Source organism: Protopterus annectens, chromosome 8.part0 (assembly GCF_019279795.1).
Source record: "Protopterus annectens isolate FY-2018-M chromosome 8.part0, PAN1.0, whole genome shotgun sequence".
NCBI lineage: Eukaryota > Metazoa > Chordata > Ceratodontiformes > Protopteridae > Protopterus > Protopterus annectens.
This window is the reverse complement of record NC_056741.1, coordinates 1,242,745,644-1,242,761,613: the sequence shown is the minus strand read 5'-3', so window position 1 is coordinate 1,242,761,613 and position 15,970 is coordinate 1,242,745,644. Positions and strand designations below refer to the sequence as shown.

At 39.5% G+C, this 15,970-nt stretch overlaps 1 protein-coding gene across 1 annotated transcript in view; it reads right to left on the bottom strand.

The window, feature by feature from the left end:
- LOC122808452 (vomeronasal type-2 receptor 26-like) overlaps nt 1-15,970 on the bottom strand; it is a 373,770-nt gene that overhangs the window by 14,121 nt on the left and 343,679 nt on the right. Inside the window, exon 3 of the mRNA XM_044079413.1 lies at nt 13,507-13,630. Coding sequence (XP_043935348.1) covers nt 13,507-13,630 — 124 coding nt within the window. The remainder of the gene's footprint in view (nt 1-13,506; nt 13,631-15,970) is intronic.

Genomic DNA, 15,970 nt, shown 5'->3' with positions numbered 1-15,970 from the left:
ATGAGCAATCATTGTTGCAAAGAGGACTTGGTTTTACACCTACTTCACATACAGATGTTAGTGAGTTATTAATTAAGTTATGGCTGTTTGCTTGCAATATAGCCCTGAAATTGTTATACATGTGCATCAATGATGATATGCCCACTAATTTTAAAAAAACCTAGTCAGTTTGTTTCATTACTGCCTAGTAATACTGAGGTTTTTATTAAAGCCTGTGAATATGATGTATATACAGTTTACGTGATGTGTGGCGACCCCACAATAATTTTAATTTAACAAATGAAGAGTTTAAAGCGTTGCAGAGTTTACGTTCAAATCCAGATATTAAAATACGTCCCTCGGACAAAGGGGGTCCTATTATTGTTTTAAATACTGATTATTATTTGAAGAAAATGAATGAAATGTTAGCAGATCGGACAGTTTATACTATCATTCAGTTGAATGACGTGTATAACATGAAACAACAAATAGATAGGCTTTGCTCAAATGTTTTCATATGGGGTTGTTGGATAAACAGCTACTTGACTATTTTAATGTTAAAGAACCACTGGTACCACAATTACATGGTCTTCCAAAGATGCATAAACATCCAACCCTCCCCCATTGAGACCCATTGTTGCTGGAGGGGGGGTGGTTGACCGAACCTCTGTCTATATACCTTGATACCCAAATGAGGAATTTATTGAGTTTGTATTCTTTTGTTTTAAAAGACGCACAACAGTTTTTGCAGGATTTGTATAGTTTTGTCAGTAAGACATCTGAGTTTCCTTTTGAGCTACTTGCTACAATGGATGTAGTTTTACTCTTCACATGTATTCCCAATGATGAAGGTATTAGAAAGGTGAAGAATGTTCTGCTTAGACATGACAATTATAGCCCAGAGCATATTGATTTTATTTGTATGCTTTTAGAACTTGTCCTATTACATAATGTGTTTTTATTTGCAGATAATTACTATTGGCAAAGAGCTGGTGTCACCATGGGCAACAGCTGTGCCAATTCATATGCAAATTTAGTGATGTTAGAGTGGGAACAGCAGAATGTTATGAATGTGAGAGATGGGTAGGTAGCTTTTTATCGATGATTTGTCAATGACATTTTTATTTGTTGGAAGGGCTATGAACATGATTTGACTTCATTTTATCATAAACTGAATAGTAGTAGCAGTCCCTTATTGTGATGTACTCTTAATATGTCCACAGATAGTGTTCATTTTTTAGATGTAATGTTTTCTATGGAGAACAATATTATAAGAACTAAGGTGCACAGAAAGGATTGTTATACACCTGCCTTCTTACATAGAGAGAGTATGCACCCACATCATGTTTTTTCTAATGTTGTCGTAGGACAGGGCATGAGGGTGTCTCACCTGTCAGGCGATGAAGTGAGTTTTTCATGTGAGTTGGACTACATTAAAGATGAGTTTATACACAGGGGTTAGTCAACAGTTGAGGTTGATCAAGTGTTTATGAAAGTTCGTAGAGAACGTCCTGGAAGGGGGAGACCCTATTATTCTGAATATTCAGTCTCATTGAATAATTGCTCATCCCAGAGGCCATCTCATCTTCCTTTAGTTCTTTTTTTTACACAAGATATTGATTTGGTGAAACAAGTAATCAATAAGAATTGGTCAGTGTTGTTAGTGGATCAAGAAACAAGTAAGGTAGTAGGCCCTTCCCCCAAATTTGTTTACAAGAATAAGAAAAAATTGAGACAAATGCTGTGTTATCCTAAGCTTGCACGAATAGCATCTACACCTTTGGGAGGGACACTGAAATGTAGATTTTGTCCATATTGTCCTTTTGTTGATGAATCAAGATTTTTTAAACATCCTGTCACTGGAAAGCTTTGGGAGTTACGTCCATTATCTAACTGCAACACGGCTAATTTGGTTTATGTTGCACATTGTGTCAAATGTTTTAATTTTTATGTTGGCAAGAATAATAGGAGATTGAGAGATAGGATTCAGGACCATGATTGTTGCACTAGGAGATCTGAATTATTTAATGCACTTGCAAAGCACACTTTACAGTTAGGAAGGGAACACACTTTTTTATTTCAAGTTTTATCTGTTATACATGACAATGGCAGACTAGGACCAATTAGTTGCAACACTGAAAACATTGAACTAGAGTGGATCCTGAGACTTGGGGCACATAGATATATGGGCTCAATGATTCAGTCCCTATTAAATCAGCTTTAAGGATGAAGAAACTTAAATGAAAAGGTTGAACATTGTATAGACATATATCTGTGTTGATTGTTATGCTGTATGTAAGTAGCTGTTGCTTTAACCTGCTTTTTACTAATTGGCTTTTTAATTGTGTTTTTGGAGGGAATTTTATTGATTAATTGGCTGTTGGGGAGTATGTATATAAGGATGCTCTATTTTTCATTGCAACTATGATGAAGCGGTTTGTTGGAAAGCGAAAGAGCTTACTTCTGGTTCTATTTTGCAATAAAAGATTTTCTACATGAGTTGTTGTCACTGTTTGCCTTCCAGGTTGGGATTTTTCATTTTGATATATGTGTGTGTGTGTGTGTGTGTGTGTGTGTGTGTGTGTGTGTGTGTGTGTGTGTGTGTGTGTGTGTGTGTGTGTGTGTGTATGTGTGTATGTGTGTGTGTGTGTGTGTGTGTGTGTGTGTGTGTGTGTATGTGTATGTATATATATATATATATATATATATATATATATATATATATATATATATAGACTAATTTCAACTTTGTCATGTTCTTTTCTTCAATCCCTCATTGACACATAAGATACACAAAAGCTTCACTGTGTGTTTTAATGCGTACATTGAGGAAATGTTTGTTTGTGTGCATGTGTGTATGTGTGTGTGTGTGTGTGTGTGTGTGTGTGTGTAAGAATTGTATTTATTTAGGTTTTATACTTTCTTGTTTGTCAGTTCCTCTGTAAAGATATTTGGTCTCAGCTCCTTCATATCTACAAATTTGGATAATTTACAACTGCCATGTCTTTGAGGTCCATTTTGGGAAGTTATACAGCAATTTTATGAAGATATTTCTAGCACAGTGACTATTTCTGTGCTTCTTCTGTAAGATGTAAAAACATTGGTCATGCTGTAATTTTCCTGCCTTCGTGCAGTCAGAAAGGTTTAAAGAATATTTATTTCATCAATGTTGTCTGCGTAAAGAAATAAAATTCATGCATCCATTTTCTAATAACTACATAATCCTATTCACCTTATTATCCTATTTACAATCACAGGGAGATAGATCCTTTCCCAGCAATCAATGAGTGTTGAATAGAGACCTGATACTGGAAGGGACAGCAGTCAATTTCAAGATGCAAACATACACTAACATACATACAGTCACATTAAAAAACAGTAATTTGCCTGTTAGCATGTCTTTATGTGAAAAGACACTGGAGACTTGAGCAAAATATTTTACAGATGGAGGGAGGTTAGGAAAACACTGCTCAAAAGGCATCCAAGACAAGAATAAAGTACTATGAAGCGGCAATGCTAGAGATGCACCACTGCAATGCTCAATGAAAAGATTTCAAGCCTGCATAAACTAAAGCATGGCTGGTGATTCCCTGCTGGGTGAAGAAAGTAAATCTATATTGCTTTGTCTGTGAGTGATATAGCTGCTTTCTCTTTTGTCTGCTCCATTTTATTTTCTGTTTTAAGAAATCTGCTTGGACTGGTGTTTTTGTTCTATGTGAGAGATATACACTAATTATCTAGGGTGCACTTTTCTCATGTTTTTTTTCATTGGCTGAATTGTTTCTTGGGTGATACTTAAATACACAGGGAATTTCTGGGCTTTTGTCTTTTGTATGAAAAGATTTCAAGTCTGCATAAACTAAAGCACTGCTGGTGATTCCCTGCTGGGTGATTAAAGTAAACCTTTTTTTTTTTGGCTGTGAGTAATGGAGCTGCTTTCTGTTTTATCTGCTCCATTTCATTTTCTATTTTAAGAAATCTGCTTGGCCTGGTGTTCTATGTAAGAGATAGAGAGGGAAAGAGACACTTACATTATCTAGGCTGCAAATTTCACATGTTTTTTCGCTGGTTAAATTGTTTCCTGACTGAAACTTAAATACACAGTGAATTTCTGGGCCTTTGTCTTTTCTGAAAAGACTTCAAGCCTGCATAAACTAAAGCACTGCTGGTGACTGAACTGCTTTTTAAACTTCGTGATTTTAAGCTTGCCCACCCCTACTGTAAATTGAGCTTAATGAGCTCCTCCATTTCTACATTGCTGCTGATACCTTGAATTATTTATTTGCCTTTTCTTGTGCTTAAATTGAAAAAGTACATTTTGCCTCTCATTGTCTGTTTTACTGATTTACTTGCTCCAAATTCATTCTCTAGTTATCTGTTAGATAAAGTAGTATATATTTTACACTATAGCAAGCTCTTGTCTTTACAACAAGATAAACGCATGCATCCCCAGAGGTCAGCGCTTATCAGCAAGTATTAGCTCTAGAATTACTACAGTTTTTCAAGTAAAGGTGAAATGATCAATGGAACCATAATTGATTTAATGAGACATTCAGTTTCACTGTAGTACCCGTGTGCACTGAGACTTGCATGGCTAAATCTCTGAGGACAAGCATATGCTAATGGCAGGATCAACCAAATAGGAACACCTCAGCAGGCTGGCAGAGAGGAGGGTCCAGAGTCTGCACCTCTGCAAATGGGAGGTGTCACTCTCCTCACAGAGGTGGCACCCTGGGTACTGGTCATGGACCAGCAGCCATGACCTTAGATCAGTGGACTTTATATCTAGTGCACTGGGAGGTAGCCTAGTCTGTTTAGGTTGGGGAAACACTTGAGATTTCTGCATGTAGTTTTATTGGCTGGATGACTTACTAATCAGTTTATCTTGTTTTAGCGGCTTTATAAATTATGTACTATTGAGTGGCTTTTGGCTCATTTATACAAAGTGAAGTACTTTTATTGAATAATCACATGTTTATAAGCTGTTTAAAGTATACTTCTGGATCCATATCTTTCAGTTTATTTGTGGTAGCATGTCCTATCTTTTTAACTTTGTTTGAGGTAGCATTTCATTCTGGACTCTCCTTTACTGTGCTTTTACATTAAGAGGACTGATATTATTCATCTAGTGGCAGTAAGTGTTTACCTAGTCTATCTGAGCTGGGAAGCACAGAAAAGGGCTCTAAGTATTGTTTTGCATTTATCTTATATACTGTGACTGTACTTTAGCAGTTTCAAAAAACGTACTTTTAGTAGTTGATTGCACCGTATTACATTGCATCTGTTAGCTGTAGGCTGTTTTAGGTAGTTTGCATGGTGTTGTTATACTTTGGTTCCAAGCCAGCTATTCTACTTTAAGAAGGTGTGTGAGTGTGTGTGTGTGTGTGTGGGGGGGGAGGTGACTTCAAATCTACCTCACTGGACTATATGAAGAGAGACATGATTGAGCTCTCAGATTATGTGTCACGGGCAGGTATAAGCCTAGCCTTAAGCAGCATTCTACCTTCTCCAAGGATGATGCCACAATGCAAGCAAAAAATGATTGACTTTAACAATTGGCTTATCTTCTGGTGTCAGTCCAAGGGGATCCAATATCTGTCAGTCTGGGAAGACATGGTCAATGGGCCATGCTGCTTTGCCAGAGATGGTCTGCACCTGTCTCCTATAGGCTTTCAGTTACAGGCAAAGGCATTAGCCACGCTTATTGTGCCTTTTTTAGGCAGTGTCAAAATCACCAATCTCCCAACATAAGAAAATCTTCTCTTGATAAACTCAAGGTACTGCTGCTTAATGCTAGGAGTCTAAACAAAAAAACTGCACTCCCTGGAAGCACTCATCACTTTGGATGATGCTGATTTCTATGCAGTCACCTTGACATGGCTCAAAGGTGCAGAAATCACTCCAGCTATCCAAGGCTACAATGCCTTCCATATATTTGGACCACAAAATGAGAATGAAACAACCAAAGGAGGAGGTGTATCCATCTTCATTAGGGATAAGTACACCTTGAGACTGGTCAAATAGTATGACTCTCTTGAGCTACTCCATGTCCAATTAACTATAGGCAAAGCCATCTACCACATCATAGCTAGCTATAGGTTCTCCACTATGAAATAAGAAAAGCATATTGCATACCTGGACTTACTGGAGTCACCTACCAAACATCACAACACCTTACTCATGTGTGATTTTAATTATCCTACCATAGACTGGGAAACATACACAACCACAAACATGCTATCTCTTGGACTTTGTCAGTGCAAATGCTCCCCCATGTGATGTTCTCCCTGGTAAGATCAGACCATAAATCAGTCTTGTTCAATGTAATTATAAGACCAGATAGCCCATCAAGCTCAAAAACACTTAAGAATTTTTCAAAGACAAATTACTTCCTACTAAGTGATGGTATAAGAAGTTTCAAATCCCTGTCGAATGCATATAGCATGGAATCCTATGCAGAGGTGTACTCAAATGCCCTGTATAATCACTTAATCAGTTGTATATAATTGACAGTACCTGACCAAATTAAGACCAGGTCTTGCCAAAAAAACAAGCTGCCCGGGTAGACCCTATTATAAACAGGTTATACAACAAGATAAAGAAACTAATGTCCAAGAACAAGAGGGAACTGGCTCAACAAATACAAAATCCCTCTCCAGCTTAAACAAACAAATCAGAGATCTTGTCAAGTCCTCCAAAGCTAATTATGAAGCAGAAATACCCTCTGTAGCTAAAGATAATCACAAGGCATTCTTTAACATGTCCAAAATCTAAAAGGGAATCCCCAGCTATGTGCTGAACTGGTTGTGGATGGCACCACCCATACTCAACTGGAGGCAATAGCCAGCCTCCTAGCTGATAGAGTTTGAGCAAACTTTATCCTCCTTGATCTCACCAGTCAAGCCCCAAAGAATACCTGCCACCATTCATCAACTTATTATCTCAAGAAAGAAGGTAATCTTGGCACTCTCCACGGCCAAAACCATGGCATCAAAGAGACCAGACAACATCCCGTGTTGCCTTTTAAACAACTTAAAACATGATCTAGTGGACCCATTTGGATCCCTATGTGAAGACTGGTAAAGAAGGGTGAAGGCTGCCAGCCTAGCCAAATAGAATTTGATACATAATTCTGGCATTTGTAAATATAAATGTAAAATACAGGCTTATTTCTTAAATGAAAGAAAATACTGTAAAATGTTGAACTTCAAGATTGTAGCAACATTGTCGTCTGCTGTAAAGAAAACTAAGTCAAGCATTTCACATCTGTTCTTTGAAATTAAAATGATGTCTTGTATGCTCTTTTGATCTCCAGAACTTTGAGTCATTCTGTCTGGACTAGCACATTCTTTCTATTGTTTTAACTTAAGGAATAATTAGAGTGTACATGTGAAACGTCTTTTATTGTTATAGCTTCCTGATCAGGTGTTAGCTTGCTAAATAATGTAGCCTGTTGGCCTGGAAACCCCAGGATAAGTGTCAAGATGATATAGTGTGTATACTGGGAAACCTAAGTGTCAAAAGGATGTAATCTGGGAGGACACAGCAGAAATGTTTGTTAGTGATTTTAAAAACTATTGCTGAGAGAAAGAGACTTTAAGCATTTCTGTCTGACTATCCATCTCAGCACTGCCTTATGCTCTATGTAAGTAAGTTACTTTAGAAGTATGTTTTCTTGTAGCAATAGCTAGGAATTAGAAATTATTAGACTAAGTGTTTTTCTGTTATGTCAGAACTGTACTACTGAATTATTTTAAGTTTCTGTGTGATCTCGGAACTCTTGAATAGCACTGTGGTGTAGTGGTATTGTCTTGTGTTTTTAGTATTTATTATTAAATATGTTTAAACCCTTTTCAACTGTGGCTGCTTTATGTAGAGATAAGTTAAGCTCTACAGTACATTGCATATTTATAGAGTTTATTGCACAAAGCCACTCTAATAAGCCTTAAGACTGTTTAGTTACACTACTATTGGATAATAATATTACACAGTAATAACTGGACACCCTTTTAAGGGCCTTTGGGTAGCTGATAAATATTAGCTGGTGGTGGCAGTAATTACTACCGTATAGTCTGGGTATAGGGGATCAGCTGGAGAATCTGTGTCAGCCTTTACCAGGAGTATCTGTGAAGTTGTATAAATACTTATCGCAAAGTGCGTGTGTGTGTCAGCTACTTGGGCAGGGACATGAAGTACTGGTTGGACAGAGAGGGTACTGGAGGTTAGCTTGCCAGCTAGGCTGAGATCTTGACCCTATAGCTGTGCCAGTGGGGAGTCTTATTGGGGACCTGGAGAGCAAAGGAGCAACCAGCACCAAACTGACTGTGATCTCTGTGTGCTCTTAAGGGAAATTGCACATTATTGTGTGTATTTGTTATCCTTTCCTCTTATATGAGACTCTCTCTCTGGTGGCAGTGATTGGGATATCCACCTCACATATTAATTGGTTTGTAATGGTGGGATCCACTACACATTAATTGCTGGGCATTAGTGGGATATCCACATCACATATTAATTAGTTGGCAAATACTAATTGGTGTGTAGTGGTGTGGGTAGAGTGATTCCTGTAGCTTATGTACAGTGATCTCTGAAGGTGTTTTGTACTCTAAAATAGCCACGCAGTGAATACTCAGAGTCCAGATCACAATAGTTTTATTTCTTTTGTTAGCTTAGTTAGTCAGGGTGAGCAGAGAGCATGTCAGCAAAGGAGTATGGAAAGCTGACAAGGAGCCAACTGATGGAGATGTACCAGGCTAGGGAACTGGTGCATGGAAACCTGACTAAGGCAGACCTGATTGCAGCCTTGGTTACAGCTGCATCAGAAAACAGCATCCAGGAGGACAATCAGACTGGCAGTGGAGATATAATATCCTCAGAGAATGGACAGCTCAGCCTTTCTGCAGTGGACTTAAAAATCCAGCTAGAACTAAAGAGACTTGAGTTGGAGGCCAGGAGTTTGGAGATAGAAGCTGATGAAAAGGAGTGTCAGAGGAGGCATGAGAGGTAAATGATGACTTTTTGCCAGAGTCATGGAGGTAATGGGGAAGGGAGTAACTAGACCCCAGAAGCACAACAGGTCAGTAAATTTCTTCCGCAATTTAAAGAGGAGGATAATTTTGATAGTTCCATTCATATGTTTGAAAGGGTATGCAAACAGTATAGTGTTGACCAAAGGCTCTGGGTACAGTTCCTGACCACCTTACTCCATGGGAAAGCTGTAACTTTTTTGTCAAAAATGCCTGACACTGTCTGTTATGATTATACTGCTGTAAAAAAATGTATTTTAGAATGTTTTAAGCTAACACCCAAAATGTATAGGAAAAAGTTTTGTGAGCATAGACGTAAGGCAGATGAAAGTGTGTGTGAATATGTTGCTAAACTGAGCACTTATTTTCATAGCTGGGTGAGTGGATGTCAGGTCACCACTTTTGAAGGGCTGGCAGACATTTTGGTGAGAGAACAAGCCCTTAGCACTTTGACTGAGGACATGAGGATCTGGTTAGCTGATAGACAATGTGCTACTTCATATGAGTTGGGGAAGAAGGGAGACCTATACCTAGCAAGCAAGGCAGCCCTGCACAGGAAGGGGACCCCCAGTACTGCTCATGGGTCTAAATGAACCCATGGTGGGCAGCACAGACTGCCCCAACAGAATCTGCTAGTAGCAGGGGAAGCCACTAGTCCAGGTACACGTCCAGGAGCTAGGGTTAAATGGTTTGAATGCAACCAGTGGGGCTATGTGACATACAGGTGTCCATGGAGGCAAGGTGGGGAACCAAAGGTGAGGGAGCCAGTAAGTGGGAAAGACATAATGCCAATAGTAGGTTGTCTTGAGAAAACAGTTGTACAAAACTACCATCCTGCAGATGTCCTGAGAGGGGAAGGATTTGGATGAGGCAGTACCATGTGCTTATGCAGTTACACAGGGTCAGGCTAAGAGACAAGTATGTGGGTTTGGGTATAGGGGCACAGCTGGAAATCTGTGTCCACCTTTCCTGGGAGTGAAGTTGTATAAATACTTATCTCAAAGTGTGTGTGTGTGTGTGTGTGTGTGTGTGTGTGTGTGTGTGTGTGTGTGTGTGTATGTGTCAGCTACTTGGGCAGGGACACAAAGCACTGCTTGGACAGAGAGGGTACTGGAGGTTAGCTTGCCAGCTAGGCTGAGATCTAGACCCTATAGCTGTGTCATTGGGGAGTCTTATTGGGGACCTGGAGAGCAAGGGAGCAACCAGCCCCAGACTGACTGTGATATCTGTGTGCTCTTAAGGGAAATTGCACTTTAATGTGTGTATTTGTTATCTTTTCCTCTTACATGAGATGCCCTCTCTGGTGTTAGTGGTGAGGATTGAGTCTCCTTGATCGCTGGGCCAGGGCATGGGTGTCACACCCTATTTAAATGCAGCCTGTGAACTGGCTACATTTCAGCAGAATGGAGGACAGCAACAGTAATCCATCTTCCCAATGGATGGGGGTGGCATCAACCATCCCTGGGAATTATAGGCCCATAAGCTTGACTAGACTCATCTGCAAGGCCATGTAAAGAATCATTATGGACCTTATTAACAAAGACATAGGTAATCTTCAAACTCTGGACCCAACCCATTTCGGATTTGTTAAAGGTAGATCATGCCTGTTAAACATGGTTGACTTCATCAAAAAGTCACCAATACTATGTATAAGGGAAAGACAGTACATACCACCTATCTTGACCTAGCCAAGGCATTTGAAACAATCCCCCACTCAGGCATTATACAGAATCTCTCTCAATTGGGAATTAGCACCTACATTAACAGATGGGTAGCCAGTTGGATCACAGACAGGACACATACTGTCAATGTCAGTGACTTCACCTCTAGCAAAAGGCCAATCACCAGTGGTGTACCACAGGGTTCTGTGCTGGGCCCCTTACTGTTCAGAATTTATTTCTCAGAAGACTAGGCAAACTTGCATAGCCTGTAGCTGACCAAGTTCTCTGATGATTGCAAATTGGAAGCAATCATCGAGTCCCCCATTGATGTTAATATAATGCAGACAGGGTCAATGCAGACAAATGACTGGTGCCAAAGTCACAGATTAAAGCTAAATACACAAAAGTACATTATTATTCCCTTTGGGAATGCTGCCATCCCCGCTAATTTCATTATTGACAATACCCCCCTAAGTATAGACCAATAGTATGCAATCTGGATACTCAGGTTGACAGCAATCTGAACTTTGACCACCATGCATCCACAGTAGTAATGAAATCCTTCTATGTGGCAGATCTTATAAGTAAAAGCATTGCATCTAGATCTAAGGATGTTGTAATTCCATTATACATGTAGTCATCAGACCGACGACTGAGTATGATGCTCCCTTTTTTATGTACCTGATCAGGTACCTGTAACAACTGGAGAGACCACAGAGGTTTCTCACCAATAAATTATAGGGCACACAAAACAAGTTTTACATGGAAACACTGAAAGCCCTTTCACTGTATACTGTGTCCTACAGGTTGTTAAGGAGTGATCTGTGTCTGGCATACAGGGCAGTCTCTGACCAGGCCCTGATGGAAATGCTACACATTTGTAAATCAAACTGCATGAGGGCCACTCACTCCAGGGATCTTAACCTAGCCTCTGACTTGAACAGGTAATGCTGGAAAGATTGATATAGCTCCCAGAGAAAAACACTTCTCTAGAACAAGCTTCCATTTCACATGAAACAGACCCCCCTACCTGACCCTCTTCAAATGTAACCTAGATCAATGGATGGGTGACCACAATATCACTCCTGAAGTGGTGCCCATGTCCCTCCTGGACCGAGAAAGTCAGTATGAACTACCATAGACCCTTACTTTTGTGAACTTCACTCACCTAACCACTGACAATTGGGGCAACTCAGGATAAATATGGATAGGTTTGTTTGTAAGGGCTCTAGGGCCATTAGCCTAGTAGCCTATTCAAGTTATATGTAAGTCATATCCGCAGTGATGGTCCTCATTACTTTGCACTATGAATACTTTTGTTTGCTCTATTTCTTTTTTTTTTACACACAGAAGTGTATAAAAAATAATTTTCTGATAAGCAAATAATTCTAAAAAAAATGCCAGCACTGTCAAACATAAGTATCTGGCAAACCTCAACTTTCTCTTTAACTGGATTTAAATAATATTGAATTTATTCTGACAAAATGCAGTGTTCATAAACCTTAGAAAGTACAGCCATAAAGTAAGTAACATTGCTATAGCAAAAACCTGGATAAAAAATAGGTGATGAAAAAGATCTATGAGTACATGTAGCTTATGAACTGTCAAAATTTGTATTTATAAATAAGTGTGAGTGTATTCTGAGATTTCAAAGAGTATTAGAGTATGTTCCATGTCCAGTTATACCCATGGCATCTTGTCCTTATGTAACATATAGCCCAATATAGAGTACTGTGCATTATAAGAGTTGGCTCTAGTTTGAAGGACCACCAGCCAGCTAGACAAACCTGTCCCACCTGCAGTTATATCTTGAAATGTATTATACTACTGTAGGATGTGTACAGATGTTTGATGCCACAATTTGACTTTTTTACAAGTTACTGCACTCCCTGTATCTGTCAGTGTGGGGGTTTCATACACAGAGACCATATACTACCTCTGTAATCAGACCAAGTCAAAGTAAAGAGGATAATCGCATTGCACTTTTCTCTAAGTTGGTAAAACCTCTGAGATAGTCTACTTACCGATTTGGGATAAGCACCCAGACCCTTCACACTGGAAGGGGTGCATTTCATTTACAAAATCATTTGAAAAAGGTTATTTTGACTTTATTGTCAGGATGGTCAAATGGATCAATAAAAGAGTGAAATCATGAAACTGATCTGTGATAAGGTCTTTGCCTCTGAACAGAAGTAAAGACAAATAAATATTTATAGAGTATGGGCTCAAATAACAACCTTTTGGCTTGTAGACCTTACAGATGAAATGGGGAACAAGTTTATTTTACAGAGCTTAAAATGAACCAGTTAATAGCAACTCTTATGCTGTACTGATTATAAATAAAGAGAATTGCTCTGCTCTCACAAACATAAATATTTTATTATTATATCACTCAATTAGGAAGATTTTAAATAATGTGTGTTATGTATAACACAAAACCATGGGAAGGTTTAATGAAATATTGGATTTTGATGTGTAAAGATTGTAAACATGAGTACCTTTTCATTCAGTGATATGTACAGGCTTTACCAAAGCATTACTGAATATTACATTATATTTTATGCCACAATGCATTGCATTATTCTGCATTAACAGATATCCTCTTATTCATTACAGATTAAATGTAATAATAAATTCACTGTTTAGCCAGCCAATATTGGCTCTAGATGTTTTGGTTGTATTGACTAATGTTCATGATAAAAATGATGTTTTAAATACAGACTAGAAGAAGTTGAACATGTAAGTCCATGCCTGCTACTGTTTCCTGCCCACATTAAAATTGATTGCTTGAACATGCCATGTACATTGTAAGCTACATATACCATGGATTTTGGACTTACCAGATTCATTTGCAATTTCCCCCTTCGAGCAAGGAATGCAGTCAAAGCAACATATTGCCTTTCCTTCTTTGGTAGCTTTTCTGTATCCAACAGGGCAGCTCTCAGTGCATACAGAAAGTGGCACCTTTGTAGAAACATTGCAGATTAGCATTTCTACACTTTCAAAATGAAAGCAATATCCATATTTGATACAGATAGTGGTCATGTAATGAGCAAGAAATGTTTTCTTGCCTTATTTCAGTTCTCAATATTCTAATGCAATAGACATTGATTCTAAGGTTTAAGAAAAGCAGAAGTAATAGCCAATGACAACACAATGTCTATTAAAATTTCACAGTGCATTCATTCATTTTCCAGTCTCCTTATTATAATATTTAGGGTACCAGAGGAGGCAGTCTGTCATGGCACTCATCAGACATAATACAAAGAATCATTCCTCTGTGTTGTGTGTATTTGTGTGTATTTGTGTGTGTGTGTGTGTGTGTGTGTGTGTGTGTGTGTGTGTGTGTACTGCCTCCCTCCTTAACAACTATTTCATAGAAACTATTCAAAACCTCACACTTAATACACAAAACAGTATGTCCAACTCAACACCTCCACTACCGTATAACAAAACTCTCCCCAATGCTTTTTCTTTACAACCAGTCCTGATTACTACAATTAAATCTCTCCTTAACAAACTTAAACCCTGCTCACCCTCAGCAGACAAACTACCCCCTCATTTCCTAAAAATAGCTGCACAATCCATCACCTGCCCTGTCTCTATTCTTATTAATTGTTCCATCTCAGAAGCCCTGGTCTCTGACATTTGGAAATCCTTCTATACTATCCCTCTTCACAAAGGCAGCAACTCTACAGATCCTTCTAACTTTAGACCAATTGCTATCCTGTCCCCCTATCCAAAATCTTGGAAAAGTGCATCTATGTTCAGCTACTCAAACACCTTCTCGATAACAGTCTCCTCACTCCTACCCAACATAGCTTTAGGCCCGACCATAGCAATTCTACTGCATTACTGTCATTTACCCAAATAATAGCTGAAGCCTGTGACAATGACCTCCTCATCTCCAGTCTTTTCCTTGATCTTTCAAAGGCCTTTGACACTGTCTCTCATTCTAAACTTCTAACTAAACTCTCAGACCTACATCTCTCTACCTCCTCCATCAACTGGTTCTCTAGCTATCTCTCCAGCAGGCAGCAATCTGCCCGCTGGCAAGCCGTCCTCTCTCCATTCCTCCCTGTTAATACTGGAGTTCCCCAAGGATCAATTCTGGGCCCCCTCATCATCTTCTTTCGGCTGTTCCCATTAGGGGTCGCCACAGCAGATCATCTGTTTCCATTTCTTCCTGTCCTCTGCATCTTGCTCTGTCACACCAACCACCTGCATGTCCTCTCTCACCACATCCATAAATCTTATCTTAGGCCTTCCTCTTTTTCTGTTACCTGGAAGCTTCATCCTTAGCATCTTTTTCCCAATATACTCAGCATCCCTCCTCAGCACATGTCCAAACCAACGTAATCTTGCCCCTCTGGCTTTGTCTCCAAACCTTCCAACCTGGGATGACCCCCCCTAATATACTTATTCCTAATCCTGTCCACCCTCATCATACCCAGTGCAAATCTTAACATCTTTAACTCTGCCACATCCAGCTCTAACTCCTGCCTTTTTGTCAATGCCACTGTCTCCAACCCATATAACATAGCTGGTCTCACTACCCTCTTATAGACCTTCCCTTTCACTCTTACTGGTACTCGTCTGTCACAAATCACTCCTGACACTCTTCTCCACCCACTCCATCCTGCCTGTACTCTCCTCTTCACCTCTCTTCCACAGTCACCGTTGCTCTGAACTATTGATCCTAAGTATTTAAACTCACCCACCTTCGCCCCCTCTACTCCTTGCATCCTCACCACTCCTCTATCCTCCCTCTCATTCACACACAGATATTCTGTCTTAGTCCTGCTGACCTTCATTCCTCTTCTCTCTAGAGCATATCTCCATCTCTCCAGGATCTTGTCCACCTGTTCCCTACTCTCACTACAGATCACAATGTCATCTGCAAACATCATATTCCATGGCGACTCCTGTCTGATCTCGTCTGTCAACCTGTCCATCACCATTGCAAATAAGAAAGGGCTCAGAGCTGATCCTTGATGTAATCCCATCTCCACCTTAAACGCATCTGTCACTCCCACCGCAGACCTCACCGCTGTCACACTACCCTTGTACATATCCTGTACCACTCTTACATACTTCTCTGACACTCCCGACTTCCTCATACAATACCACAACTCCTCTCTAGGCACCCTGTCATATGCTTTCTCTAAGTCGACAAAAACACAATGCAACTCCTTCTGACTTTCTCTGTACTTCTCCATCAACACTCCCAGAGCAAACATCACATCTGCAGTGCTCTTTCCAGGCATGAAACCATACTGCTGATCACTAATCATCACGTCCCTT